This window comes from Patiria miniata, unplaced genomic scaffold, assembly GCF_015706575.1.
Source record: "Patiria miniata isolate m_02_andy unplaced genomic scaffold, ASM1570657v1 HiC_scaffold_23, whole genome shotgun sequence".
NCBI lineage: Eukaryota > Metazoa > Echinodermata > Asteroidea > Valvatida > Asterinidae > Patiria > Patiria miniata.
The window spans coordinates 5,924,997-5,952,290 of record NW_024037062.1 but is presented as its reverse complement, the minus strand read 5'-3'; the positions used below and the strand labels follow the sequence as shown (position 1 = coordinate 5,952,290).

The 27,294-nt window shown below is 40.9% G+C and overlaps 1 protein-coding gene across 2 annotated transcripts in view; it reads left to right on the top strand.

Annotated features, from left to right (window-relative positions):
* Positions 1-4,307: 4,307 nt before the first annotated feature.
* LOC119731085 (substance-K receptor-like) overlaps positions 4,308-27,294 on the top strand; it is a 41,906-nt gene continuing 18,919 nt past the window's right edge. Inside the window, exons 1-2 of one of the 2 annotated variants that reach the window (XM_038204097.1) lie at positions 4,308-4,720; positions 20,101-21,181. In XM_038204097.1, the coding sequence (XP_038060025.1) occupies positions 20,720-21,181 (462 nt within the window). In that variant the 5' untranslated portion in view covers positions 4,308-4,720; positions 20,101-20,719. Of the gene's footprint in view, positions 4,721-9,168; positions 9,289-20,100; positions 21,182-27,294 lie in introns of those variants that run through there. The other variant, XM_038204099.1, reaches the window with a different exon arrangement.

Below are 27,294 nucleotides of genomic sequence, written 5' to 3'. Positions count from 1 at the left end.
CTTTGTGTTTTTGTTTTGTTTTGCTTTGTGTTTTTGTTTGGCTTCGTGGTTTTTTTGTTTTTTTGCCTTGTGTTTTTTTTTTTTTCTCTATTTTGCTTCGTGTTTTTTTTTTTTTTTTGCTTTTTGTGTTTCATTCGTGAAATGCAGTGTTAAGACCTCACAGGTTCCAAAAGCCAACATAATGGCATAATAATATTGAAATATAATATGAACACAATATAAAACACTGCGGAGTTTTTGTCGAAGGGGAAAAATGTTGAAAATCCGAGACGGGCGGGACCCCAAAACTCAGGATATTTTACACAGTCACTTGTTAAGTTAGATCCTGTCTACATTGTTTCATTGATTCTGCCAGTGTTTCCCACGTTTTTCCATTGGATATTTGACCCCATTCAGAATGCAAGCTTGGATTTACCTCTTTGCTTCATAGTGGTCTCGTTGAAGCGGTTATCATGCATCACGGAGATTGCAACCAGATCTCCAAAGCTTCCTGCAGACTCAAAAAGCTCCTTATCATGAAAACAAATCTCCCCTAGACAGTTCATGTTGCACCTTCTAACAGTAATAGGGATGGAGACCTATCATGTTTATTTCCAAGTTTCAAATTGTTTAAAGACGTTACCAAATTGCCGACATGATACCTGAGACAGTTAACCTATACATTCATGCGCAAATGCATGTATCAGAGATTTAGGGGTTTGTGCGTGTAGAAAGAGTTTGATCTGTTTAATAAGGATTTGGAATGTTTATTTAAAGAAGTGATTTTTGGTTCGGAAAAAAGCCACTAACTTGACAAAAAGTGGTTCAAAGCTGTATAAACAGCATAATTTTCCATATAGTTAATAACGCTTGAGTTTGAAAGTAAAAGGTCACGGGGCGAGCTTCCGGAACCCTCGCGCGGGCCGCCTATGGGCATTTTACACAAGATAGCCAAATGTTCTTGCTTTACTTAATGACAGACCTATTTCTAACCGTAATCACCCCAAGAAACATTGATGTTGAAATATTATCTTAGTATTCCTTAAGAAAAATAATAATGATAAAATCCTGGGTAAAACAAATGTTCCTTACAACCTTTCACATCCGGCATTTTCGCTCAGAGGTCTCCTTGTTCGTTCACGCTTTTTGTTTCCACATCGCAATTGCGTGAGAACCGAAATTGTATTACGACGCGAAGATTTACCAACCTACAGCCGATGGGTTCTAGATTTAGTCGGGCTGGCTTAAATTTTGTTATATTATATAGTTTTGTAAATGCTAATGTGTCGGTCAAGTTGATTAAAAATGAGCATTTATATTCTAAAAGACATTTTAGTCTCCCTGAGATTTCATTTTTCACCAAATGATCGCCACAAAATTAGTTCATAAATTTTCATCTGTTTACAAGTGCACCGAGTTCCACTAGTTCACAGGGAGAAGGGGCAAAATAGGAGGCAACCAAAATCATCGGCCGTGGAAGAATCGAAAAGCGGGGGAGGGGATGGACATCATGTTTGTTTGTTTGTTTGTTCGTTTGTTTGGGTATTTTTTGTGGGGGAGGCATTTCCGAGGGTGTCCAGTCTTAAAAGATACATTAAAAATTAAAGTACAGTTAAAATAAATATAGACTTCCAGTGTCTTTTTTTCCCCTTTTTTCCATTTTATTTCACCTTAATTGTTTCCTTTTTCCTCATTTTTTTCGGGGGTGGGGGATGGGGGGGGGGGCAAGGACGACTTTTTTCGGGGGTGACCTCTTGCTCCCCGTAGCGCCGCCAATGCGCCTCTTTTGCCTTCACCTTTGTTCTGACTATTTCCAAAATATAAAATTTTCTCACCAGTTTACCGAAACTGTTCTTAGTTTTAAAGAGCATCAGTGGCTCGTTTGCTCGATTCATCTTTTTCTCCTAAGGCTGCTGATTGTCGAGTGTAATTTGCGCCAAACTTATACTGCGCCGAACCAGCTTTCTGGTCGAGTGTTCGTGTGAGATTATTCCAGGCTGTTCCCACTCACAGTACTCAGGATATCAAAATCTTTCCTAAAAAAAGCTAAACCGAAACGTCGTTTAATATCATGAAATCCTTGCAATTCAACGAGCAAAACGTCTTGCATACGTCAAGTGTCTGCAGATAGTATACCAACCATTACTTTCACTTCTATCGCCTCCGGAAGGGTCATATTTGAACACGTCTCAACAACGATGTTTCTGAACTAAAAAAGTTCCTGATTTATTCCATTTTGGGCGCCTTCTTATCTTTCAGGGGAAGCAGAATATATCGTTTCACACTCGAAACTGTTGATTTCCCCAACGGTACGTTTATCCTCAAGGTACGGGAGCATCAAAGCGATAGCACCCGAGGATAATTCTGATTGCAAGTGATCCCGGACGCTGCCTCAAGATTCTTCACATTTTAGGGAGATGAATATCGTCAAGCATCAAAGATAATCTGTCAGTAATCCTGGTAACTATGCGGTTATGGCATGGTCCATAGAGATGGAAGTGCACTCTTATCAACTTGAAAACGGAATTGTCTCCTCTGGTTTTGTTTTGAAGCGTTCATCAATTTACTATCTCTGTTAATGAGAAATAGACACTCCTGAGGAAGTTTTTAGATGTTTTTTAGAATTTTGATTTTTGCAAAAAATGTTTCCCGAAATTTGGCCCAAGAATGTTTTTGTTTTGTTGAGAGGTGGGAGGATGGATTATTTTGACGTTGGTGGCGCCATTTACAGTCCTATTTTACTACTGGAAAATAGGCCACATACATATCAACACGGTCCAATCGTGGGACTAAAAAAAACCGGCCTCTTGAGAGGGAGGGCTCAGACCCTCCGAGCGCCCCCCCCCCCCCCCCGGGTGCGCCAAGGAGTAGAACTGCAAAAATGTCAAATGTGTCGAATTATTTTCCATCTATAAGGCATCTTGAATCAAGATGCCTATAATGCCTTTCCAAAAAGTTTATTCTTGACAAAGTCGTAAATTGGGGGGGGGGTCCTTCCGACACACATCACACCCACACTTGACCAGGGGGCAAAAGGTTTTTGTAGGTTTTGCATAAAATATATGGTCCATCATTTGTAATTTGTGCATTTTGTTTGTTTTAAGCAACAAAAGTGTTCAAAATCTAATGAAGGATACTAAATAACTAACCTGATGAAGTTTCAGCTAAGCTTCAGCTGTATATTCCGAGAAAATCAGCATTCTAGGATCTCAATTTCAAATCAAAAGTTACTGAATCATGTTTTGAATTGTTTTGAATTGCAGCTATACGCGACGTCACGCACTGATCCGACGAATTATAGCAACCGCGCGCGCGTGTGCGTCGTGCCAATGCTTGCACGCGCTTCGCCGAATAACAAAACGAACTACTAATTTAAATTTTCCTACGGTGCGTCTTAAGACGCACCGTTGGAAAGGCCTTCTTTCGTTGATTACTTCAAAATGACAGGTTCCCAGAAAGAATAATTTCACAGGGAGTTTAGTTCCCTTACTATCTTTCAACCAAGTTTGTTTTTCAACAATAATTACGCCAGTTACTTTTCGGATGGCTGCAAATGATGGACTATAGCTAGGTTATTTTCAATGTTCGAATTTCAACAATCGAGCAAATTCAGGATTTTGGTCATCCCCCACTCGCCGACACGGATTTACATTACTGGTAATTGAGAACATTTAAGAGGTAGGCCTATGTATTTATTTTTTAGTTTGATTAACCTCGATTCCCGCGATGTTTTATAATAAGCCAGGTGTTTAAATGTCAAGCGTCCCTCGGCCAATTTGTCTGTATCTCCCCTAACAACAGTAGGTGTATTATTCCACCACGTGTCCAACAGTTTCAATTTGTCAAGATGTTCTAATCCTTATAACAACTATGAAATCCACGCGGGACAAATAGGAAAAGACACCGAAGGTAAGAAATCTGCAAAACGATCCCTTTAAAGTCTGCAAAGTTTACCCAAAGGGAATCGTTTACCGTACCGATACGGTTTCATTCTCAGACTGTCTCAACACCCTAATCCCTCGACAAGTAATATGTCCTTGCAAATTAAAAGGATGGTTCTTAGTGTTTTCTTGGACCGTTGAGAGAGTGTCGGCTTTGAAAACACAGGACGATTTCCTTTCTAAGACCATAAGCCCCCGTAAAGTACCCCGTGGATTATGTTTGAATGGGCGGGAGGTTTTCGCACAGTTTCCTGAAAATTGAAAGAAAACAAAGAGTTATCCCTTATGAAGGACTTCGAAGCGCCGTGCGTCCTACAGCCGGACTCCGATCCCTTACAAGGGTTTGAATCTGTGATTGAAGAACTATAGGGACAAACGTAGGAATTGTTCGCTGTGACAAACCCAACAACTTAATGAATGCAACCGCATTGCTCGGACTTGGCGCAAGCTTCTTTTTTTTCCGCTTACACTTTACGACAATCCATGTAGGCTATAATATTTCTGTCATTGATGTCTACGAAACAGTTTTTATGTTGGATACTTGGCACAGTTTAAACTATGAAGTGTTTCTGATCGCCTCGGAAAGTAATGCCACTAAAACTGTGCGGAGTATGTGATGTGCGTTCGAATCAACGCGCTTCTGAAAATGTTGGACAAATAGGACAGGGGATGAGTGATGTCGCCTAGTTACCTCGATTTTCTTATCTCATCTGTTCGCACGTTGGGACTTCGGGAACATTAATGTACATTGGACTACGGCGTGGCAATGCTACAAGTAATCTGCGCCGAAAATAGAACAAGTAAGTTCAGTAATCAGAGTTCAAGTCAACTGTGATTGATTTCTCGGTGATTGACGAACGGTTCTTTTCAGAAATCCTGATATTTCTACGAAACTATACCGAAAAGATTATTGATGATACATTGACTGTACGAATGAAAACTGCTGACATTTGTATGGGCCTTTCCTGTGCAATTCCTTTTGCAGGCTATTTGAGGCACATTATTGCATTGGGGAACAAGTAAAAATGAAAAAGCCGTCAATGAAAGCTTAAGTGAGATAAGGTGTGATTAATGACACGGGACCAAAACATGAAAATAACAGTTTTTTTATAACCAGAACAAATGTTGAGCAGCGTATTAGCACCGTTACGGTTGTGTCCAACTTATACCTCTGCAAGAAAACTTTCATATTTGAAGTTAAATCCGAGATGATACAATTTGCAAAATATTGACATTTCTGTAGGTTATGTGCAATATGAAGAAGTTGGCATATTATAGCGATGACGGTTTACCAAGAGCATCTGATTAAAATTCAGCATTCTGATGAGCGCTTGCACTTAAATCATTCATGGGAAAAGAATGTAAGCCACTTGAACCAAGACATTATATCCGAGGCTTAAGAAGCAATTTTCCAGATATTGAAAAATACAGTAATACTGTTCTGTCCCTTCATGTGACTTATTCTATTCCGATAGATTTGACTTCCTGACAGCTGAATTTATTTACATAATTCTCTAAAACCGCTTGACGTAAATATTTATTGTTGGCTGGTAAAGCCAACAGTAATCCTCATGTTTCACCGGCTCCCCGAGCTACAGTGTGTTCCATGTTTGGGGCACTGGCAAATAGACCGGTTTTAATATTTGCATTGCCTTTTGGGAATGAACGATAACAAGCTGTGCAATTTATGCAAAAAACCATGACACTGAACCAAAATCCTATCCATAATTGTCCGTTGTTTATCCAGAGATTGATTTTGTTGACAAAAATTGTAGCGTAGTGATTTCAAATAATACTGCTAAAATGATGTTTAAAGTTATTAAGGCCAAAAAAAAAAGTCTCCGGTTTCTGGTATGGAGCTTGCCCAAAAAGTGGTGCGGCGACGCGGCTTTTTTTTTTTTTTACTCGACTTTTTTGCTTCAAATGTCGGCTGATGACTGCAAATGGTGCCCGACTAAACTTAGTGCATATATATGGGAGTCCAGAGAGGCCACATAAAGCTTATTCTCGATCATAACCCCATCTAAAAACACGTTAAAATTGTGCAGCAGCAGGATTCCAGTTAAACCAGTGAGTTTGGCGGTTTTGAAACATCATCTTTCATTGAAAAAAAACTTTTTCATTTTGCCGACGCGCATGGCTACGGCGACGCGCGCGCATAACAGAAACCGGAGCCTTTTTTTTTTGGCCTAAACATACAGATTTTTTATTGGGGTATCCCATTTAAAATTGGGGTATCACTTACTGCTTAAACTGGTATCTTTTAAATGTAAAATTCACATCAAACTTAACGGGGACGTCTCTATAGTCCGAAGTCCCATTGGTCCGACTTCCCATTAGTCCGAAGTCCCATTTGTCCGAAGTCCCATTGACCCGAAGTCCCATTGGTCCGAGGTCCCATTGGTCCGAAGTCCCATTGGTCCGAAGTCCCTTTGACCCGAAGTCCCATTGGTCTGAGGTCCCATTGGTCAGACGCCCCATAGGATTAGGATTAGGGTTGGGGTTAGGGTTAGGGTCAGTCAACCCAAACCAGTGGAACTATACACAGTATTGTGTTTCGTCGGACCCGTGCGACTTCGGACTATCGAGACGTAACCAAACTTAACAAATGGAAAGTTTGCGGGTGACACCATGTGGAAAGACATCTCTTCTATGAAGAAGTGTGGTTCTCAAAAGTACCATCCTTCTCCCAGCAACCAACCGGTTCTTTTCAGAACCTTACTTCTTCCAAGAAGAGATATCGTTCACATGGTTCTACCCGCAAACTGTATAATTTATTAAACTTAACAGTTGCTTTTAAAAGAGTTGTTTCCCGAATACTTCAAAGAATCGTTTGGTTTTTCTCCCCAGGTACCTTTGATTTCTCTTGATTTGTGTTGCATAAAATAAGCATAATATTAATATCGCTTTGTAAATCGTTGAGCCCATTTACTGAATTGAATCAGCCATGACTACGTTTTGTTTGACAAATAACCGACAGACTTACACCCAGTATAATTGAGTTCTTGCGGTAACTATCAAAAACAAACTTCCTTTAATGTTGCCGACCGGTCGTCTCATGACCGGTCGTCGACATGAGCAGAGATGAGCGGATTTCTTGTGATAAACTCCATGGGAGAACATTATAATCTGAAAGATTTCATGTATAGATTAATTATTAAAATGGTTAGTATGAATCATTTTTACAGAGAATTTGGCATTAAATTCTTACACTATGTGCGCTATTTCATAGTAAATGATGTACAGAGAAAACATCTTTTCTAATCCTTCATCTCAGCCGAAAGAAAAGAAATGTTCCACTGGAATATTTTAATTGAATTATCCCATTACATATTTGATTTGGCATACTGAGGGCAATAGTGGTCATCGCTCCCTTGTTTTTCTTTTATTTATTTTTATGCAAACGACATTTTCCAAACGTAGTTTCTAGTCAGTGCTCAAAAAAGTTTGGGACCGTGTTCCGAAATATGTCTTTACTTTCACAATCGAGACCTCAAAAGTAGGGCACTACCCCGTTCCAGAATTGATTTTAACATGCTCTTACAGAGAATACGGTGAGTGCACCTGTTTTTAATTGTTAACGAGACAGTAATCGATGAGGAGACTGTACAGGTCCCATTTTTGTCCGTTAAATACGCCATGGAAATTATTTCTCCTTCAACAGATGTTTTTCTGATATTACCTTTAGCAACAGATATGGCTGTTTGAGGTGTATGTATATATAGATTGACGTAAGTTTCTGCCTTTCCCCACAAGGGGTGCAAGACCTACTTCTTGATATTGTCTTACAATTGAGCTGGATCACATCTTCTTCAAGTAAAGGAATATTTGTGTCACAAAGGCAATTTGTTTTATCCCATCTGATAATAGATCATCATATTGCACGTCTTCCATGTAATTTGAGCCGCCCTCACCAGCAAATTCGGCCTTCCAATTATAGTTACCGCCCGCAATCACACTCCCCCATCACCACCAACATCCCCGTACTAAAAGCATTATTGTAACATACGCGGCGATTTGAAATTGGTTCTCAGTTGGAGTTTGTGTTTTCTCGACCTCTGTCAGTCAGTGTTTTGTCGATAATGGATCCGTGCATTAGCAGCATTGTCACTCTGTTGTTGTGACAAACGAGCGCCCAGTGTCGCGAGATAAGATAGAAAAAGGCGAGTCGTTGACGGAAGCACGGAAGAACAGTATTAGAGGCCTTGGTTAGTTGAACAAATCCTGTTAATTAGACGAAAAGCCACCCACATCGGAAAGGCAGAATAAATGATGTTCACTTCCAGCCAGACAGGAGTCAGTGATGTGGACTGACATCACTTGATCTCCTGTGGAGATCGAGCTGAGGGATCAAAATTATCATACCTTGGATCAGAATCGAAATGATAATGCAGCGGTTTTATTTCTGTGCCTACTCAGTCATTGCATGAGGAAAGTACAGTTTATTTCGAAATATACTTTTGAAAATATAGAACGAATCATATCTTCCGTTGAAAAAAAAGCTAGTGTAATACATAGGAGGGAAATTATGTATTATTTTTTTTCAACGGATGCAATGTGTTTTCAAATGCATTTCGAAGAACGTATTGAAAGCTATTTCACATGAGTGTCAGTGATATACCATCATATCCTGTACGAGTACGTTTTCAATGGATGGTGATGAAATCTGAACTCTCAATAGCCTTAGGCCAAGCTGTGTGTTTGCTTTGGGATAGACTTGCCTGGCCAATTTGCAAACAAACAACCGGAGAGAAAAAAAAACATTTCGTTGCATTTCCTTTTAGCATCTTTCTATCTGATGGATTGTTTTTGCCTATTTTGGTTTTTGTTGAGCTTTGCTGTTCTTACGTATTTTTGGTACAAAGAAACCCCACGGCATGCACTGTTTTGGTGTTTACTGAGTTCCTCATTTTGTTTCCTACGACCTTGCTGATTGTTTTCAGTCACTTAGTAATCCCCTCCTCCCGTCATCTTTGGGTTGTATCTTTTGTCTTGCCACCTTTAGGCTACTAACATCTTGTCCTTCCAGCATATGTTTGCTTTCAACACGCGACAGAGAAGTGCAGACGATTTCTATCATGTCGAATTCTAATACTTGTTTGTTTTATGGCCTAACACGTAGCTCCTAAGGCCGTCAAAGTTCTGTTATTTTCTCGGGTAAATAATAGCCAATTAGCATGCGAGTTGTGTCGTTTATAACTTAATCAAGTCGAGTGAGTACTCACAAAATCACAACGGAGCTCGATGTCTTCCGACATAATAAACATATATTCTCTACACGCAAGATATGTTTGCTGCCATGTTTTTTCCAAGACAATTGCCCCTGACGACTTAAGAAGACCAGTTATAGTCAGAATCAGAAAATGAGGTACGTTTCTTCTTCTTTTTAAATGAGATTTGAGAATTAAAAATTAAATTGTGAAAGTGTATCGGATTTTTTTTTTTGTAGTAAAATGCAAGAGTTTTATTTTTTTCTGATACTTGGGAAATTTCGACTTTTTCTTTCGCAAAAATCTCAGCACACAGAACCAGAAATGTTTGAAGGGAGGCGTGCTGAAATGTAAACCGGTTTTTTTTCTCCGAACACTTAGGCCTCCAAAAATCAATAGCTGGGGAGGGGGGAGGGCTCGTACTGTATTTTCAATGGGGAGCGCTGATCAAATCCTACAATCATGCATGCGTTATTACTTAATGGCGTACAAATGCCCCCTTCGCACGAAGGGCCTCTTCTCACGCCTCTGGTGGACATCTACGTTGTTATTATCAACAAGCTGATTTACCCGATCATAGATCGGGTAGGGCGTAGTGTTGGGGATGAAAATGTGGGGAGTTAAATGTAAATGGGGGATATAGTTGAGGAGACATGCAGTTATAGAAAAGCAATTTCTGTGGTGTGATCTGAGGCAATATCTGACCACTAAAACCAATTTCAGCAAAAGATCATCTTTTAAAGTTTTGAGTTTGGAGTAATTGAATCAGCTATACATGTATTCTGAGCAATATAATCATTATTGTAGGCTACAATTTTTATTCGGGGAAGAAAAAGTGTGGGGGACCAAACAATGTCCCCCGCTTTAAAAGTGGGTGGAGGGGGGGGGGGGGGTCCCCCGTCCCCGTTGATTTACGCACATGATAATTATTATGTACCATGGCAACTGTCTGTAAATGTTCCCGTCGGTCTGTTAAATTGGCATTTTGTGAGACAGTCGCATTTGGAAAACATAGTGAAGGCTGATTGTACAGTTTTGACAATAAATCATAATGCAATAAAACGTAAAGGTGTCATTTGAAATGAAAATGTTGAGTGTTACCATAAAATTACAAACGGTCTGAATCATTGAGGAAGGTCATAATTAAGTTTCAGTATTGGACTCTTCAACAAACGTAAACTTGAACTTCTTACAATTTGCGAGACCGTCTGCAAGGAAAAAGTCGATGTAACTTTTATTGAAGTTGGTTCAACCGTCTATATAAGAGCAAGTTTTACTCGGCCTCCGAGGAATGTTTGCTCCTGAAAGGATCCGAGACCGCCGTCTCCCGCGACATCAAAATGGCTCCACGTCCGTGGAAAAATGTGGGTGTCTTCCGCCGGGTCGGACACTTTTTCGTTGATATTTGTGTGAATGCATCCTTCGTTGACCCCAAGCCCCCGAAATTATAACACGACACTGAATTATACGTGGCGGGCAGCGAACTCACAACGCTCAGCCTTGGTGGTGGAAGCATGGAGCTGTAAACACATTATGGAAGCAACAGCACTCTATCACGCGACGTCACATGCTTGCGCTTCAAATAGCGAGCACCGTAGACCCAACCTCGTTTGCAGGGTGTGGAGCAGGCTGCAGCACGCGTTGCCAGTGACGGTTTTACGCATAGCCGGGAAGTACCACGCAGTGTAGACTTTCGATTGGTCAGACCGCGCTATAAGCATACTAATGTGTAGTCCTTCTGAGTATTCGTTGCACTCGGCGCAGGAGCGGCAAGCGAAGCATATGAAAGAATAGGGATACTTGGTGGCCACGCACCATGGACAAAAAATATTTTACCAAGGTCACCACATACTAACGTTTGGTGAACGCTTTTGCAGAAGGGCCGAGTAGAACACGTAAACGAAACCCCTACGTTGACCTCGCTGACCTCGCACAGTCTAGACACGCAGAAAAAGCCAGCACGGGGGGCGGCCAGGCAGTCAACGTGAAAGCGCACACGACGGCAAATTCCTGTGCAAAACGCAGTCACGAAAAATCGACGAAACGGATCGCCGGTCCGTACGGGAAAATAAGGACGACCCGAAGCGTCCGACCCGGCGGAAGACACCCTCCGCATTTTTCCACGGACGTGGAGCGATTTTGGCGCCGCGGGAGCCCTCGGTCTCGGATCCTTTCAGGAGCAAACATCGTCTCGGGGGCGAGTAAACTTCTCTCTTATATATATAGATAACATTGTAAACAGTTTTCAACAAGGGAGGGGGAGGGTTTGACACAAAACACAGCCGCCTCTGGATCTGCGCCTGGCCGGCCATAGCGATTTTGGGGTGGGGGGGGGGGCGGGGGGTAGACCGTTCGCATATGATGTCAGCTTCTAACATTCGCAACTGCTATTTCATTATTATTTTTTTCCAAATTGTTTTGGGCCCCCCCCCGCCAAGAACTCATGAAAATGCTGCGGGAAAAGGGCGCATTGTTATCCTGAAGATTCGAAAGGGGGGGGGGATCCGCCGCCGGATCTTTCAGGTTTTCTTGGGATGCAGGGTTTTGCACTTGCCAGGTTAACTTAGCTTTGCCTTTCACGAAGGGACAAGGCGACAAGCACAGATCAAAATGCAAGAGCTCGGTGAAGTTTTGAAATATGGTGCAGGATTGCCCTTATATTGCACCCTTTCCCATCAGGTGTCATATTATTCCTAAGGTGAGAATCCTGGAGGAAAGCAGGACACTGCAGAGTCTCGAGAGGCGTCGAGGCGAGAGTCTATCCATAATATTCAATGGTCCAACGCCCATAACGTGAAATAGTCACGTACATCCTTAACACTCAGCATTAAGTTTCATTGTAGGAAAAATGAATATGACCCAGCCAATCCGGGCGAGCGGCCTATAGCCTTCAGCTGTCGTCTGACGTTATCCAATCAATGCAAGAAAATAAGGTATGACTAAGCAAAGGAAAAGCAAAACAAGTGAAAGCATATAATAATGTAATAGGGTCGACAAATTGAAGGTTTACGGTTGTAGAGTAGCACTCTGGACCAAACCTAGTATAGGAACGATTATATATTATGCCCTCATCAATTGTTTCCCCGACCCCTCCCCACGGGCTGTCCCACCCAAGCCGTGGGGATTGTCACTTTTGAAATGACAAAATCCCCACTGGCCCTGGGAAAAATTTAAGTGTCAATCTCCGAGATACATACGTGGGGCGTACTTTAGTGATTGCCTTTCCATGTAGTACGCCAATGGTAACAATGTTTTTAAGTGACTAAAATACCTACCCTGGGGCATGAAAAGCGTGACCAAATCCCGACATCGGACCTGGGGCAGCGGGGTGGGGGGATTTGATCGGCGCATTACTGATTAGAATTTTTGCCTCATTCCATCATTCATCAGGTACCTTTTTTTTTTTTTAAGTTCTCAACAAAACGTATAAACATCATTCAGTCTGACATCATCTGATATACACAGGAGTTGTATAGGACATTTATTGCTATATAAACGAAATTGACTGTTTCGTTGCTTCCCATACATCGCATTGGAGTCAACTTATAAACAGGTTAAACAGATTAGATAAACAAATGCACGACAAAACCTTTCAAAGCAATTTCTTAGTTTCGTTTTCCGATGGTCATCTTCTAACTCAATCAACACGAGAAGGCTGTCCAGGATTAAGCTATAAAAGAGCATTTTTAATATTTTTACAAGTACATAATAGAATCCTCACGCTTGTTGCCCCAAAAATTGTTCCACAGTCTATAGTCTGGACATTAGTGTGTAGTCGAGCGTTTAAGTTCAACAAGATGCGACTCGGTGCGCAGCGATTGGCATGTGTTTTTCGTGGTGACTCTATATTCTCAAGAATCACAGAGAGTCAGTATTTGACCCTTGTGTGCTTTTTAACTGTCAAGTTCATTAAATGATAAAAAAAAGTAAGGATTTTTTATTTGGAAGTTTGACGAGGAAGCAACCTCCAAACGACTTTAACCCGGCTTGAGCTGGTTCATTATCGGGAATCCGGGAGTTTTATCATCTACGCGTGCTATACGGTAACATGTCAATGGATCAGTTTGCAGCATGTAGGTTTTAACAAGGTAATCTGCTTATGAGCTTGTCTTTCTGTCTTCAGTTATCAGGTGTCCGGTCTGAGCGCTATCAACCTGAATAATCACATTTACTGTTGGAAATAAGTATTCCAAGGCAACAAAAACAGTGTTTCCTTCGAATTTCCGTATTTTTTGTTTGATTTGTTTATAATTCGCTGTTAGTGTAACACATGATGAGGATGTCTTTCGACACACACACATGCAGGAACACCCACACGCACCCACACACAGACACACCCACACACTTACGTTTCATACCTTGTGTGGACATTGCTTTGTTTTCGTGTAGTTAAGAAAACTCGGTACAAAAAATAACTTTACTTAAACTGTGAAAACTCTTTTAACCCAATTTTTTTTTCTATGATTCCCTATAGTGTTTCTCTTCATTCTGCTACGGATAAACCTAACCCAAAAATGCCTCTAAACCTGTTTTCCAGAAAGGGCAAAACCTTATGTGGACACGGCTTAGTCCACATAAGGTTAACACAACCTGCATTATGTGGACCTCTTTTGTTCACAAGTCCACATAGGGTATGTAACACAAACTCAGACTCACACACACACACACACATCGTAGAAACAGACTGATGTACACAACTGTTATTCCTAGACTTTGTATCCCTTTAAGTCCCAGATACGAAAAGAATAAGTAGAATTCCGTCGCCCAGTTTATTCTGACCCATTTAAGCCATGATCCAGTTATCTGAACAGCGTGTGATGACCTTTTCACACGATCGCCTGGCCTCGCAATTCAAGCGCAAAAAGCTATGCTGCGGTCATTCAGGCGGGACTCTGGTGTCGACATACTCTGCCCGTACACAGGCCCACGACTTGGCTCCGACTTGCTAGCAGAATATATGGCCTATATGGAGATTATTAGCTGGTCTGTCATCAGGGCTTGAGGAGGGGTCGCCCGGACGCGACATGGACAGGGAGTGTAAAAGGTCGGAGATTGGTGAAAAGACAGTCGTTGACGGAAATTACCCAGTTTGGTAATAACTGGCAAATTACAACGGATATGAATGACAAACTGACGAGTTGGCTTATTAACCAACATAGACACCGAGACTACGTCGGGGTTGATCTTTGGGCGTACATCATTAGCGAGAACTCAAGCAGGCAAGCTAGACTTGTAGACTAGCAGCTGAAACGTATAATCTATCGCCTTGTAAAAGCTCGCCAATATGAACACTCTTCGCTGTAGCTCCACTGTAGAAATACTTGACGATTTCTAATGTGTTTCTACGCACGCCATGCGGCTTTTGGGTTGCTCTTCCGGCCATGAAACAGTCAATTTTCCTTTAAGTCCTCTTAGAGTTTCCTAGGTAAGTGGAAAGACATAACCGCATCAATAAAACATTTATGCTTTCATGTATATTTCGTCATTTACACGAGAACAACCTATCCTTCGGGGCCTAGTATAGCCCATCCGGATTCCATTAGAAAAAATGTAATTGCCTTGAAGCATCAAACATTTTGCCACTTATAGGCCTAGTTGTAAATAAAGACATTAACCACATAGACAATTAATAAAAACCTAGACCGGCTATTTATCTAACAGTTCCGTTAGCAAAGTATTTCATCGAAGGCGCATAAAGGCGCAAGGAATATTTAAAGAATTCATGTAGGCCTAAATGGGGATGCATGTGAATTATTGTTATCGTTTTGCTGACAGAACCTTTTTTGTGTTCCGTGGAAGGAACTTTAAAACGGTGTTCGTGTTCAAAATGTCGTAACTTGAAAAGTACATGAGTAATTTGAATGATTCTTAAACTAAAAGAAAGCTCATTGATTGGGCTTTGTTATCCTAGATTTTGAAAGTGCTACAGGCAAAACTTCATTCAGACATTGGTCCTGCCATTTGGGATGCGTTTTTGTTTACTCACCCTGTACATTACCCGGAATTCCGGCCAATGTATGCCAATGTAAGGAACCAGAATAGGAGAACCATTCAAACGAATTGACCAATTGCCGTTTGCGAGTTAGCCACGCCCCTTAGATAAAAAATACCGGTTTGTTAGTAAAAACGTCATATGCACGCGCGCGCACCACTGATTACTTCCACCCATTGGATAAACTCGTGTGTTGCGTTAACTTCCAGTTCCAATGGTTCCTATCATAATAGATCAATGGTTCCAATGCTACTCAACGGAGAGTGGGCGTGGTATAAACTGAAGTGACGTCACACTAACGAGCCGGATAGAGTACCGAAGAGTGACGTCAGCCGTCATTATTCTGGTTAATATAACCGACATACAGATCCTCGTCATTTGATTGGTGGAACTCACATCACGTGACATTCGTTATTGCTCCCATTCACGCCGCGGCTCAAAAAGTACTATCCGCCCATGGGGAATGGGAAGTACTATTGAACAGTTAGGATCATGACGCGGTATTTGTGTGTAAATGCATGCTGTTGTGCGCGTTCAGCGTTGCGGGTAGCGCGTATATTGTTCAAAAGAGCCAGCGCTACAGCGTTGGGTTCAAACATTTTCGTGAAGGGGTGGTTTCGAAGAGAGAAATACATTTTTCCTCCAGTTTTGTGTTGAAATAAAAGTTCAAATATATCAAATGACAAGGATCTATATGTCAGTTATATAAAACAAATATTGAGTGGCTTTAGATTGTAAAATGGGAGGAATATTATCGCTCGGTAAAATCTTGACTTTTCCAGTTCACTCGGCTTCGCCTCGTGAAATGGAAAAGTCCAGATTTTACCTTGCGATAATATTTCTCCCATTCCACGCTGAGCCACTTAATATTTGTATATCACTTTGCTTCACTCGCTTATGTCTTCACACAAGCAGTGCGCGCGCGTGGAACAGAATACGAGGCGCACTTCGGTACTCTATGGAAGTTTCCACGTTCCGTTTTGTTTGTCTCAGATTTTGCGCGTTCCGCGTTCATTTGGGTTATTGGACATTATACAACACCTGAATAAATCCCCGTCGTCTGATTGGTGGATCGTTGATCACATGTCATTGAATTATTCGTACCAACGTACGGCGCACGCGTGGCGCGCAGCGCACAGTGCAATGGAAGTTCTATTGCACGGTGAATAGAACTTCCATTGCACGGTGTCACTACTGCTCGTGGTGGCGCTGTTTTAAATCGAGATAAATTGAATATGATTGTTCTCAACAGTTTGTATTAATATAAAAATGAAGAACTTGTCGAACTTTTAAACAGTTTTTTAACCTGAATAAATTGGCTATTAAAAGTCAACTAATCAGATGAATGTTTCACGTTCGTGCAATGGAAAGAATAATTTCATTCGGTGACAGATGAAATGTTTCATTCCATTCGGCTTTGCCTCGTGGAGTGGAACATTTCATCTGTCACCTCATGAAATTATTCTTACCATTGCACTCACAAACATTCGTTATTTGTATAATATTTCACAAGCTGCTTTGACGCGATTCTACCACGGTAGGTTAATTGCCGACAACGTCTGACTCTCACACGAAGACGCTATAGCTCTGTGCACATTCAGAGTAAAATAAGCGGTGCGCACATGGCGCTATACGTGCGCGAACCAGTACGAACACGCGGTGTCCCCTCCTGGAAAATTGGTCAAAAAGTGCCTTCCCTCGTTAGCACACGGAGCCCATAGGAGGAGTGACTTTCATATGCTGCAGGATAGTTAATGTTGGCCTACTTTTGTGCGTACCTTGAGCTAAACGACAAACATTCTCATTCATACCGCTTGAGGGCGCAATTACCCCGCTGGGATTATGTCAAATTGGTTTTCAAATTGTATGCTGTGGTAACGTGATGCCATCTTTCAGCAAACGGTTCTCTTCTGCACTTCTTGTATATCTCTTGAAATATAAATAGTTTATTGGCATATTGATATAATATTTTTTAACGTGGACCAAATGACATGCAAAAGATGCGAAAATTGAAAATAAGGTTCAATGGCACACGAAGGTCTATTTTCAAAGATTGCATTCAAAAAATACATTGTATGGGTCCTTTAAATGATTGCTTTGCCCGGCGGTTGCCAGTCGGCATGACGTAACATGGCACATGGTCTATAGAGCAGTTACCATTGGCAACCGTTTAAGAGCGTCCACCTCATGATCCAAACGTCATAAAGGTGTAAGACAGAAACTTGAGCCTGTAAGAAATAATGTTAAGTTTAATGTTTATCAAGTTTGATATTCAGCCGAGCAGAGCCACTGAAAAGGAGCGTACATATCGCATAACAAATAACCGGTAACGTATAAGGTTTTCCTTGAAAATCTATATAACAAAAGTCTGACAATTCGTTAATGCTGAAAGTAATATCTTGAGATCAGCCTGTAACGTACTGTAAACGGGTTCATTTCATTAATTTCCTCTATTTTGGTTTTATATCCTCTTCTACCTCTTGAGGAATACGCTGTGTTGCACTGAATCTTTCTCCAATAAGAGCTGGCGCGTATTGCATGAACAAGAACTCCTGCACCGCATTGCGCACAGCGCATATCCACGAATAAAAGGGCACAGACAGAAATCCCTATACGATGAAAGAAATTGAACTTCTACAAGTCCAGATTTTATTCGACGCTGTGGATGAACAGGGTGTCCCAATAAACATTGTGCATGCAGAAATCGCTGATTTTCTCCAAAGTTGGTCAGATAGCTTTTTATAACATTTTCAAGTCTATGTTCTATTTTATAATTGGTGAAAAATCAAGAAAATCCACCAATGCAAACTACAGATGTCTTTGATTTTGTAAGGCTATGTATTTTTCGACCTGCACAGTGTAATTTCCACACTTAGTATTTGCTTGTGTATACCAATTATTGGGGTATTGGTATGTGTTACGCAGTGCTTGGAATTTTGCATGGCCTTGATTTAAAAATATTTCATTGACAAATAAATAAAAGAAGAAACTGCATAGCTAGAGGGTGTTTATTTGATTGTTCATCGAAGAAGATTATTCAAAAGCACTTGGTAACTGCTCTAATTGCAAATTACTCAAGCGTCAACATTGTAAAGACCCTTTTGACGTTCTTTGTTAACATGCTTAACTACAGGATTCTAATTGTGCAGGAGGAAAATAATATAGCCTTACAAAACAAACGATATCACTGTTTTGCATTGATGGATTTTCTTGATATGTTCACCAATTATAAACAAGACAATAGGCTTTAAAATAATATAAAATGTGATGAGCTAGTATGACCACCTTTTGAGCAAATCAGCGACTTCTTCATGCACAATGTTTATTGGGACACGCTGTATGCAGGAAAAGATAAGCCAGATTGCAATTCAAAGGTTTTTTTACATACTGCTACTGTGACCAGTCTTAACCACTATGACCAGATACTTTGCATGGCTGGTTACCGATTTTGTTTCGAAATTTTCTCGCTGTGAAATGTGAACTTCGGAGAGGCCGGGGGAAGGGAAAGAACATTATTTCAGAAAGAATATTGCTGTTTAGGAAGCAACGTTAAAGGGTTGTGACCGGTGCATGAGCCGCATTTTCGGTCCCTCCGGGCAGTTTTGACTGTTACATTACTGAGTATAATACCACATGTTTTTTCCATTTCTCCCTTTTTGATGATTTGGTCACGGGGCTCGTTCCCCAAAGGCCCCCCCCCTTCCCTCCTTCGTTCACTGTGTCACTGTTTTTAGATCTGAAATTCGGGGCTCATGAAGTAAAATGATATGAGCCTTAATATTGTTCCTTCTTATTCACCTCTAAAGCTACGACGTCGTTATGACTTAAACGCGAAGACGAATAGTACCATTCCCAACGTCGCACCCCTTTACTCCTTGGCAAAAAGCTGACGTCAGCGATTCATGTTTGTTCTGTTGGACGTTTTGAACGAGGGTTTCTTCATAAATATATTTTACAGATCAACTTTTCATATTGCAAATTTGGGTGATTAAGTTCATTTCCTGGCTTCCAGCAAAACAGCATTTGACTAGAATCACCCTGATAAAACGACAGTTCAAAGCAGGTCCGGTAACTCTTCATTTTGCAAATACAGAGTGTGCAAAAGAGAGTGCAACATTCAAAAATCAAATAATTAAAACTGATAATGTTTCTTCTTCAATTATAATATTATATGTTACATTATAAAGCCTGAATTGTTCGCAAGCCACTCCTTTTTAACCCATTCCATTAGGGTCCCTAGATCCTGAAGTACAATCAATTAATCGAAAGGGTGTACATTTTATTTGGGCCACTCTCACCGGGACATGCTGAATCTGGGTTAAGCATCGAATGGGCACTGAAGTTGGTGACATCACAGGTAAAAGTGGCCCAAGTGAAATTTACACCTTTTCACTTTATTAATTGCATTGCTGGATCTAGTGGCCCAAATGTAATTGGGTAAAAAGGGGTGGATTGAGAAAATCAGGCTTTAATGTAATATATAATTTAAATGAAGAAAAAGCATTAAACAGCTTAAATTATTTGTTTTCTGAATGTTGCACTTTTTGGGCAAACTCTGTGCAACAAAGACCACTCTGTTGCCGAATATTGAGAGATTTGCAGTGTAAAAAGCTTCAAAAGCATGTCATAAAAATCAGACTTAGTTTCTGGAACTCTCTTCGTGTTTTATCGAAATTCCTGTAAGTTATGCTCCATCGCGAGGGCGTACGCAACAAAACTTCCATCCAGGCTCCTTCATTTCCTCAGGCAGATGATGCAGCTAACTCTTTGACAGGATCTGCTGAAAGTGCCTGGCCAACCCCCACCTTAGGCCATTCATGTTTTTATGAGGGCCCCTTATTGTGAGATGACAGCTATTTGAAAACATTCTTCACCAAAAAAAAAACTAAGGGGAAAAAACTCTGGCGGCATAATATAACTTGCAAAGTTTCATTCATGATCTTTGTTAAGCTATTTTTTCTTCTATCTTCTTTCACAGAGTGAGTCTCGGCTGACGTCCTGACCCCACGGGCACTTTGCTCTAACACTCGACTGTAAACCCATTCCCCCGACAGGCCAAAAAATGGAATGTGCCCTGCGTCACCATGGCAACACTAACTGGTTAAAAAGATGAGCACGAGGCGTGACGGCGGTAGTTGTTCCTGAGGACGGACATCTGAGTGGCGGAGCGAATGAAGACTGGTTTCTCGCTGGCACAACCAGCGTGCTAAATGGAGTGTCGTCTGCTTGACCGCGAGTTCAACTGGACTGTAGCTGAGCAGTGCTCCAAGTTATTGCATCCAGGAAAGAGTTTGCATTCTTGATTAGTTTGTGAGAACACTGTGTGAAAACATTGTCAGTAGAAATACTGATTTTGACCTAAATTCAGTATAAAGTACTACTGGATTTCCTTCATCTAGAAACTTTGCGGACAAAAACTATTTGTACGTATTCTCTAAAAGTATTTACCCATCTCCGGCGTCGTTTGCAGACATTTGTCGCACCAAAATAACCTGTTTGACAAAAACGAACTAACCATACAGAATTGAACTTAAAGTGTTTCTGCTCCAGACATAAAACAATTTTTTTTTTGAAGATAAGTTGAAAGTAAAAGAAAAATGGCAGCCGAAGAGAATCTGCTGCCCGCCCTACTAGGTTCAGCTTTCGATCAGATCGCTAAAAGCAACACCACGTTGGTTCGTTACCGACCAGAGGGTAATCTGACGGACTGGCTGCCAGGGAACGGCACCGGGTTAACCCCATCGTCTCAACCCTCCGGAGAACCAGAGGAAGATTACTGCGATCTGCAGTACGGGATTCAAGACAAGACCGTACAGTCACTGATTAGCACCGTCTATTCATTGACTATCGCCCTGTCTGTAGCCGGTAATGTCCTGGTGATTGCCGTGCTAGGCTTCGCTGCCCGAGCCAAGACGGACCTGAATCATTTCCTGGTCAATCTGGCCGTGGCTGATCTCCTCTCAGCTATCTTCTGTATGCCCTTCACCTTCGTTTACATCATGAAGGAAGACTGGCTCTTCGGCTCCTTGGGATGCCCTCTTGTCTTCTTCATTCAACAGGTAAGTGACTTAGATCTGATAGTACCACAACAACGGTTCACACCTTTCAAAAACAAAATTGCAGAGACTCTCCCTTGAAGGAAATTTAAAAACAAAATTGAAACGAATCATTCGAATTAGTTATAGCAAGTCCAGTAAATCCAGGCATTGAAATCTAAGAGCCGTCGTTACGTCTGTGGGAGTATCGTTGCTATATATGGCTGCGGATCGCGGGAATGCGATATCGGGATAGGCGATGTAATTTAGACACACGCTGTTGAAATAACAATCCCGATTTCAGTGTTGTTGCTTCTGCTTCAGTTTTGCCATTTTGCGCGCAGTAATGAATAGCCGTGGCCTTATACAAAACAACGCCCTTTTCCGACATGGAGTACTTATCTTCTTGCCCAGTGACAATATTTAATCCCACCAAAATGGTCTCGCATTGCGTTCTAATGATCGGTAATAAATAAAATTCAGGGTAGTTTTAAGTCTTAAATCGTAGTTAATAAGGCTTAAAAAATGTATACTTCGCTTTAGATTGCCATTTCATATTAAGCAGCAAATGTGGGATTTGGAAAGTTTTCACAGCCAACTTGTTCATTGTGTTTCGACGCACGTTTCAACTAACCGTCCGTAAGCAATCGTGAATGACAACAAACCTGTTCCCTGAAGTAATTCTGGTCACGTCCTAGCCCTTCTCCGATACATTACATGTGCCCTGCACGATCCTCGTCGACCTTCTTTGGAAAAAATGTATGATTCTTTTTTTATTTGAAGTATGCTCTGGACAGCTGTATAATTTCTCTCGATATTGTGAAGTGGAAAATTTCTTGATGAATTCATTCGATAGCGACTAAAGTGGTTGCCTCTGGTCATCAAATCATAGACCAATGGACAGTGTAATGTTCAAATACATACAGAGAAATCCCAGCTGAAGTGAGAATGAATTGCTCTGAGAGATCGCATCGTCTCACCCGCATCGATTGTGTAGCTTCCAAGTTACCACTTATCACTGATGGCCTGAAGGGCTGCAAGGTGGACATCACATCAGGTGGACTTCACAACATCACCCGTACACCTGCTGGAAATGCCAATGTCTGGGTCCTTAGTTGTGTCACTTACAAGTTATTTCCGTTTAGTAACTGATAAACGTATCATATTTTTTTTCATTCTAAATATGTAGATCCTCTGCCCTTATATATTTTTCCCCAAGGAAAAATAAATCGTTGTCATAAAACTGTAAAAAAAAAATTTAAAAAAAGGACACCTTATTCATTCTTAACGAGTGCATAATTGTTTCGTTGGTAATTACATTGCGATATAGCGTTGAAACATTTGCGACCCTTTTTCTATCAAACCCTTTGATATTGAATACTGTTCTAAGGTCGAAAGATTGCTTGCCTACGTTACCCCCATCGCCTGTTTGGCGCAAACATAGTCGCATGCAGAACACCTGATAACATTTTTTATCATATTTTAATACTAAAACGGTCATGACACGACATCTGCCTTTAATGGACCGGCATTAATTCAGATCAATAATCAATGTGGTTTACAGAAGCAAGCATTGGCGTAGGCCGGACACACTTTGGCTAGTCATGAGTAGAGCATTGGCGAAATCACACATCGCACAAGTGTGACACAAAATTCCGATCACTTTAGTACGGAAGCTTGAATTGCCTTCCGCGATACAAAGATAATCCCTTCCTCGATACCGCTTTACCGTGATAATTTATCACAGATATCCGGAATTCAAAGATAATCCCTTCCTCGATACCGCGTTACTGTGAAAATTTAGAAATCGGGATTTCGCACATTTTGTTGTCCAAGGTCACATTTTTGGATAGGTGGTTGGCTGATTAAATTCTAGTCAATTTTGGATAATATTGAAGACTTAAAGTAAAATGCACCATTTTAAACTCAAAATATGAAACGGCCTAAATTTGATGTGATGAACTTTATAATAGGAGCGAGTATTCATATACTTTGGAATCATTGTGCCAGTGCTCGATCTCATTTTCGAGGAAAGAGCAATTTACCACCCTGGCGATGGTAATTAGCACCAAACCACAGCGCAGTGTCAAAATCTTGCTTTACGTCTAGACAAGTAAAGATGCAGTATCAAGGAATAGATATCTTTGAATTCCGGATAAATTATCACAGTAACGCGGTATCGAGGAATAGCTATCTTTCAATTCCAGATTTCTGTGATAAATTATCACGGTAACGCAGTATCGAGGAATATGTATTTTTGAATTCCGGATTTCTGTGATAACTTATCACGGTAACGCGGTATCGAGGAAGGAATTATCTTTGAATTCCGGATTTCTGTGATGAATTATCACGGTAACGCGGTATCGAGGAAGAAATTATCGTTGAATTCCGGATTTCTGTGATTAATTATCACGGTAACGTGGTATCGAGGAATAGCTATCTTTAAATTCCAGATTTCTGTGATAAATTATCACGGTAACGCGGTATCGAGGAATATGTATTTTTGAATTCCGGATTTCTGTGATAACTTATCACGGTAACGCGGTATCGAGGAAGGTATTATCTTTGAATTCCGGATTTCTGTGATGAATTTTCACGGTAACGCGGTATCGAGGAAGAAATTATCGTTGAATTCCGGATTTCTGTGATTAATTATCACGGTAACGTGGTATCGAGGAAAAGCTATCTTTGAATTCCAGATTTCTGTGATAAATTATCACGGTAACGCGGTATCGAGGAATATGTATTTTTGAATTCCGGATTTCTGTGATAACTTATCACGGTAACGCGGTATCGAGGAAGGAACAATCTTTGAATTCCGGATTTCTGTGATAAATTATCACGGTAACGCGGTATCGCGGAAGGCAATTCAAGCTTCTGTACTTTAGTTCCCACATCTCCTGCCTCGTTCAAGAGCACACGTGAAATGTGCGCTCGACAAACGAATCTCTAAACGCGAAGTTCAAGAGAGCCTTAGGGTTCCAAGTTATTTGACTGTACGATGACTGTACCTGTATGAGGGTTTATTGATCATTCTGTTCTAGTTTCTACCGCGTAGCACTTTTACGAACATGCAATTTCACAACGCGACATGTCGACGTCAAAGCAGATCGGGCACGTTCTCCCCTTCAATGGATAAACCATTGTGCTTGTTATTGTACAAGGCTACTGCACCGTGCCGGATTGTCTGAACAATAGCTAGCTAGCACAATGCTTTCACAATGATTAAAAGGGGCCTCCGTGATAGAATTGATAGCGTGCCCGGATTGGTCGATAAAACTGGTAAATATTAACAAATGTCCAATCCGAATCCTAATATTATTAGTTGACTTAATGGGTTTGGTACTCAATAAATATGAGGCAATAGATGCTCAACTTCGTCAGGTAATTAACACACCAATTTTCCAGCACAATAGGCCTGTTTAGTTTGCACGGTTGGAAGTTTCGAGGAAAGTTGCTTGATTTTTGAAGACAGGGTACTGCTGCCTTGGTGGTTTATTATTACATTGGTGGTAGGCATGTGGCTACAAGTTTGTTCAGTCTCAATCGCTATGGTAAAATCGCAGGAGGAATTTGTCTTTTTCGGTGTAACATTTTTTCCATTTTGTTGAACTAATTGGTGTTTGGTAATCAAGCACTGAAAACTACATGACCGCGTCCATGATTGTGTTAAATGGGGACAATTCAAAGAAACAGTTAATTGATGTTTAACACCGAAGAGAAAAGGCCAGAAATGGGACTGTCTCGCGAAATCCTGACTGGGGAGGCTTTGTTCCCCACGGATTGTTTGCTTGAAGCTGAATTAACAGCACTGTTGTACGCAAACTCATGTGTCGTATCCCTGGGGAAATTCTTTGAATGTAATCACGCGGCAGTGAAAGGAGGCGCCACGAAGAGATTGTGAGTTCGATCCCAAACAAATTTCTATCTAACATATTTTGTTTGTCCCTGGAAGCAATCTTTGTCCACATTGAAGCTGGAAATTGTTTTTCCTTACAACCTCAGGCCAATCGTGTTTGGATTGTTGACAAGGGGCATGATCTGTCTGTGCAACTTTTCCAGCACAGAATCCCTCTTTGATTGATTTTCTCTTGGGTTTCAGTCATCATTATAGTGTTCGTTTTTTTTCTCTGTGGTTATAATGAGAAAAGGCAATGGCTAAACGTTCTGAACCGTTTTCGCATAAATACTTCATCTCAGCCGTGTGGATGCGAAGACCAAAGCGTCGCCGTTGTTCAACAAAGTTAATCTGATTACGTACTTGGACGTATAACAAAGCAGTGAAATTCATGCACCCTTACAAACTTGGCCTTTTTGAATATTGTGTTTCTCAGAAAATATGCTCAGTATGATTCAAATGTTAAATTATAACGGAAGAAGAAAATCTAAACTTAATGTCAGTGAAAAAATCGCTGTCGTCGATGCCGAAACGTCAATTCTGGTAACTGGTAAAGCTGACCTTAAAGTCGGGATGAAATTGTTCAAAAACGTCCCCAAATCTAAGTATTTATCTCAATTTCTAGGAATCCCCTCAAGTTGTTATTTCACGAAAAGTTGAACACTTATATCATCTTAGTATATTCCGAATTTCAGATTAATCTGTTGTTGCAAACGCTTGTGTTGCACATTGAACTATATCCAAGGTAAATTTCAACGAGGAATTGTTGCCGACCAAATTAACTCACGTGCACGGTTTTCAGGTTGGCTGATTTGGGGGCAACAATGACGACGTGACTTCGCCTAGGTCTCGGTATCGACCAATGGAATCCGGCAAAAAGGGTGATATTTATCAATTAAAGACTCGTGAAGGAGGCTATTCTGCAAATTTTCACTGCACACCTTGAAAATATTGACATATATTGCAAACACCAGTGTAACAACTTTTAAAAATGCACGTAGCCAGGCATATTTTATCAATTTCAACGAAAAGTACTGAACATATCAAAACGATTTTAAGCACATAGTTGGATCATTATAAGGTAAACAAGCCCTGAAAGTTGAATGAAGATACGGTCTTCCAAATGGGAGAAATTAATATTCAAAAATTTCGCCCGCCAACGTGGACATGTCTGTGTGCATGTTGTTCCCGGTTCCTTAAAAATGAAGTTGTGCGTAATCTTAAGAAATCGGCCTTCGCAACTACACGGCTGGTCTTGCAAAACAAATCTTTAATGGCACAAACTGCACATCGTCAAAAGTAAATAGTAAACGTGTTTTTGCCTGTCTGCGTGCGTGCTCTTGTACACAAGTTGGTACTTTCAGTGCATGGGATTTCTACTTACAATTTAACATCTGTTGTATGTGCAATGCAGAGAATTCACAAAAAGACGGAATAGCTGTGACTGTGAGCGAGGAATGTAGTGACTTGAATTCATTTCGTTGATTCGCCATTGAGTTTTCCTGACCCAGTGCTTTAAGCGCAGGTTATTTCGGATCTTTGATCTATCTAGCTTATTTGAGCTTTGTCATCCATGATCGTAGCCCTTATTTATTGTGTTTTTCGTCAGTGACTGATGAGTTATATATTATTTGGTAGTTATTGTCTGACCTCGTAATTATTCCATAGGGAATCATCTTTTAAGAGCAATCATCTTCTGAGGCCAATAAAATGGATTTCTTATAAACGGAGTCAGGAACATTTAGGGACGTCCTGTCCCGTAAATAATACATCCAAGTATGTGTCAGGTACGAAAAGCAGTGTAACTTTATTCCTGGGGCAAAACCTTCAATTTCTCGTTAATGGGTATCCGAGACCTGCACGGCGCATTAATACATGCTAGATGCTTCAGAAGAAGGCGACACAGATATCACAAGGCGTTACTTAAGACACTTTCCTTGTGATCAGGGTGTTGCGTCAGGCAGATGTTCGTATTTCAAGAATTATAGGTACTCGGGGGAATCTCTATCATATCTCATCACGATAACTCGACAGAAACCGAATGCGGGATACACCAGGGGCGGATCCAGGAATTGTTGTAGGGGGGTTGTTCATCAGCAAAAAAAATATGAAATGTAGACAGGGTTTTTTTCTCCGGACACTTGGCCTCCGTAAAATCAAGGAAGGGTAGGGGAAGGACCCCCCCCCCGGATCCGCGCCTGTACACTCAGAGTGACGATGATTGGAATGAATGGCCTGA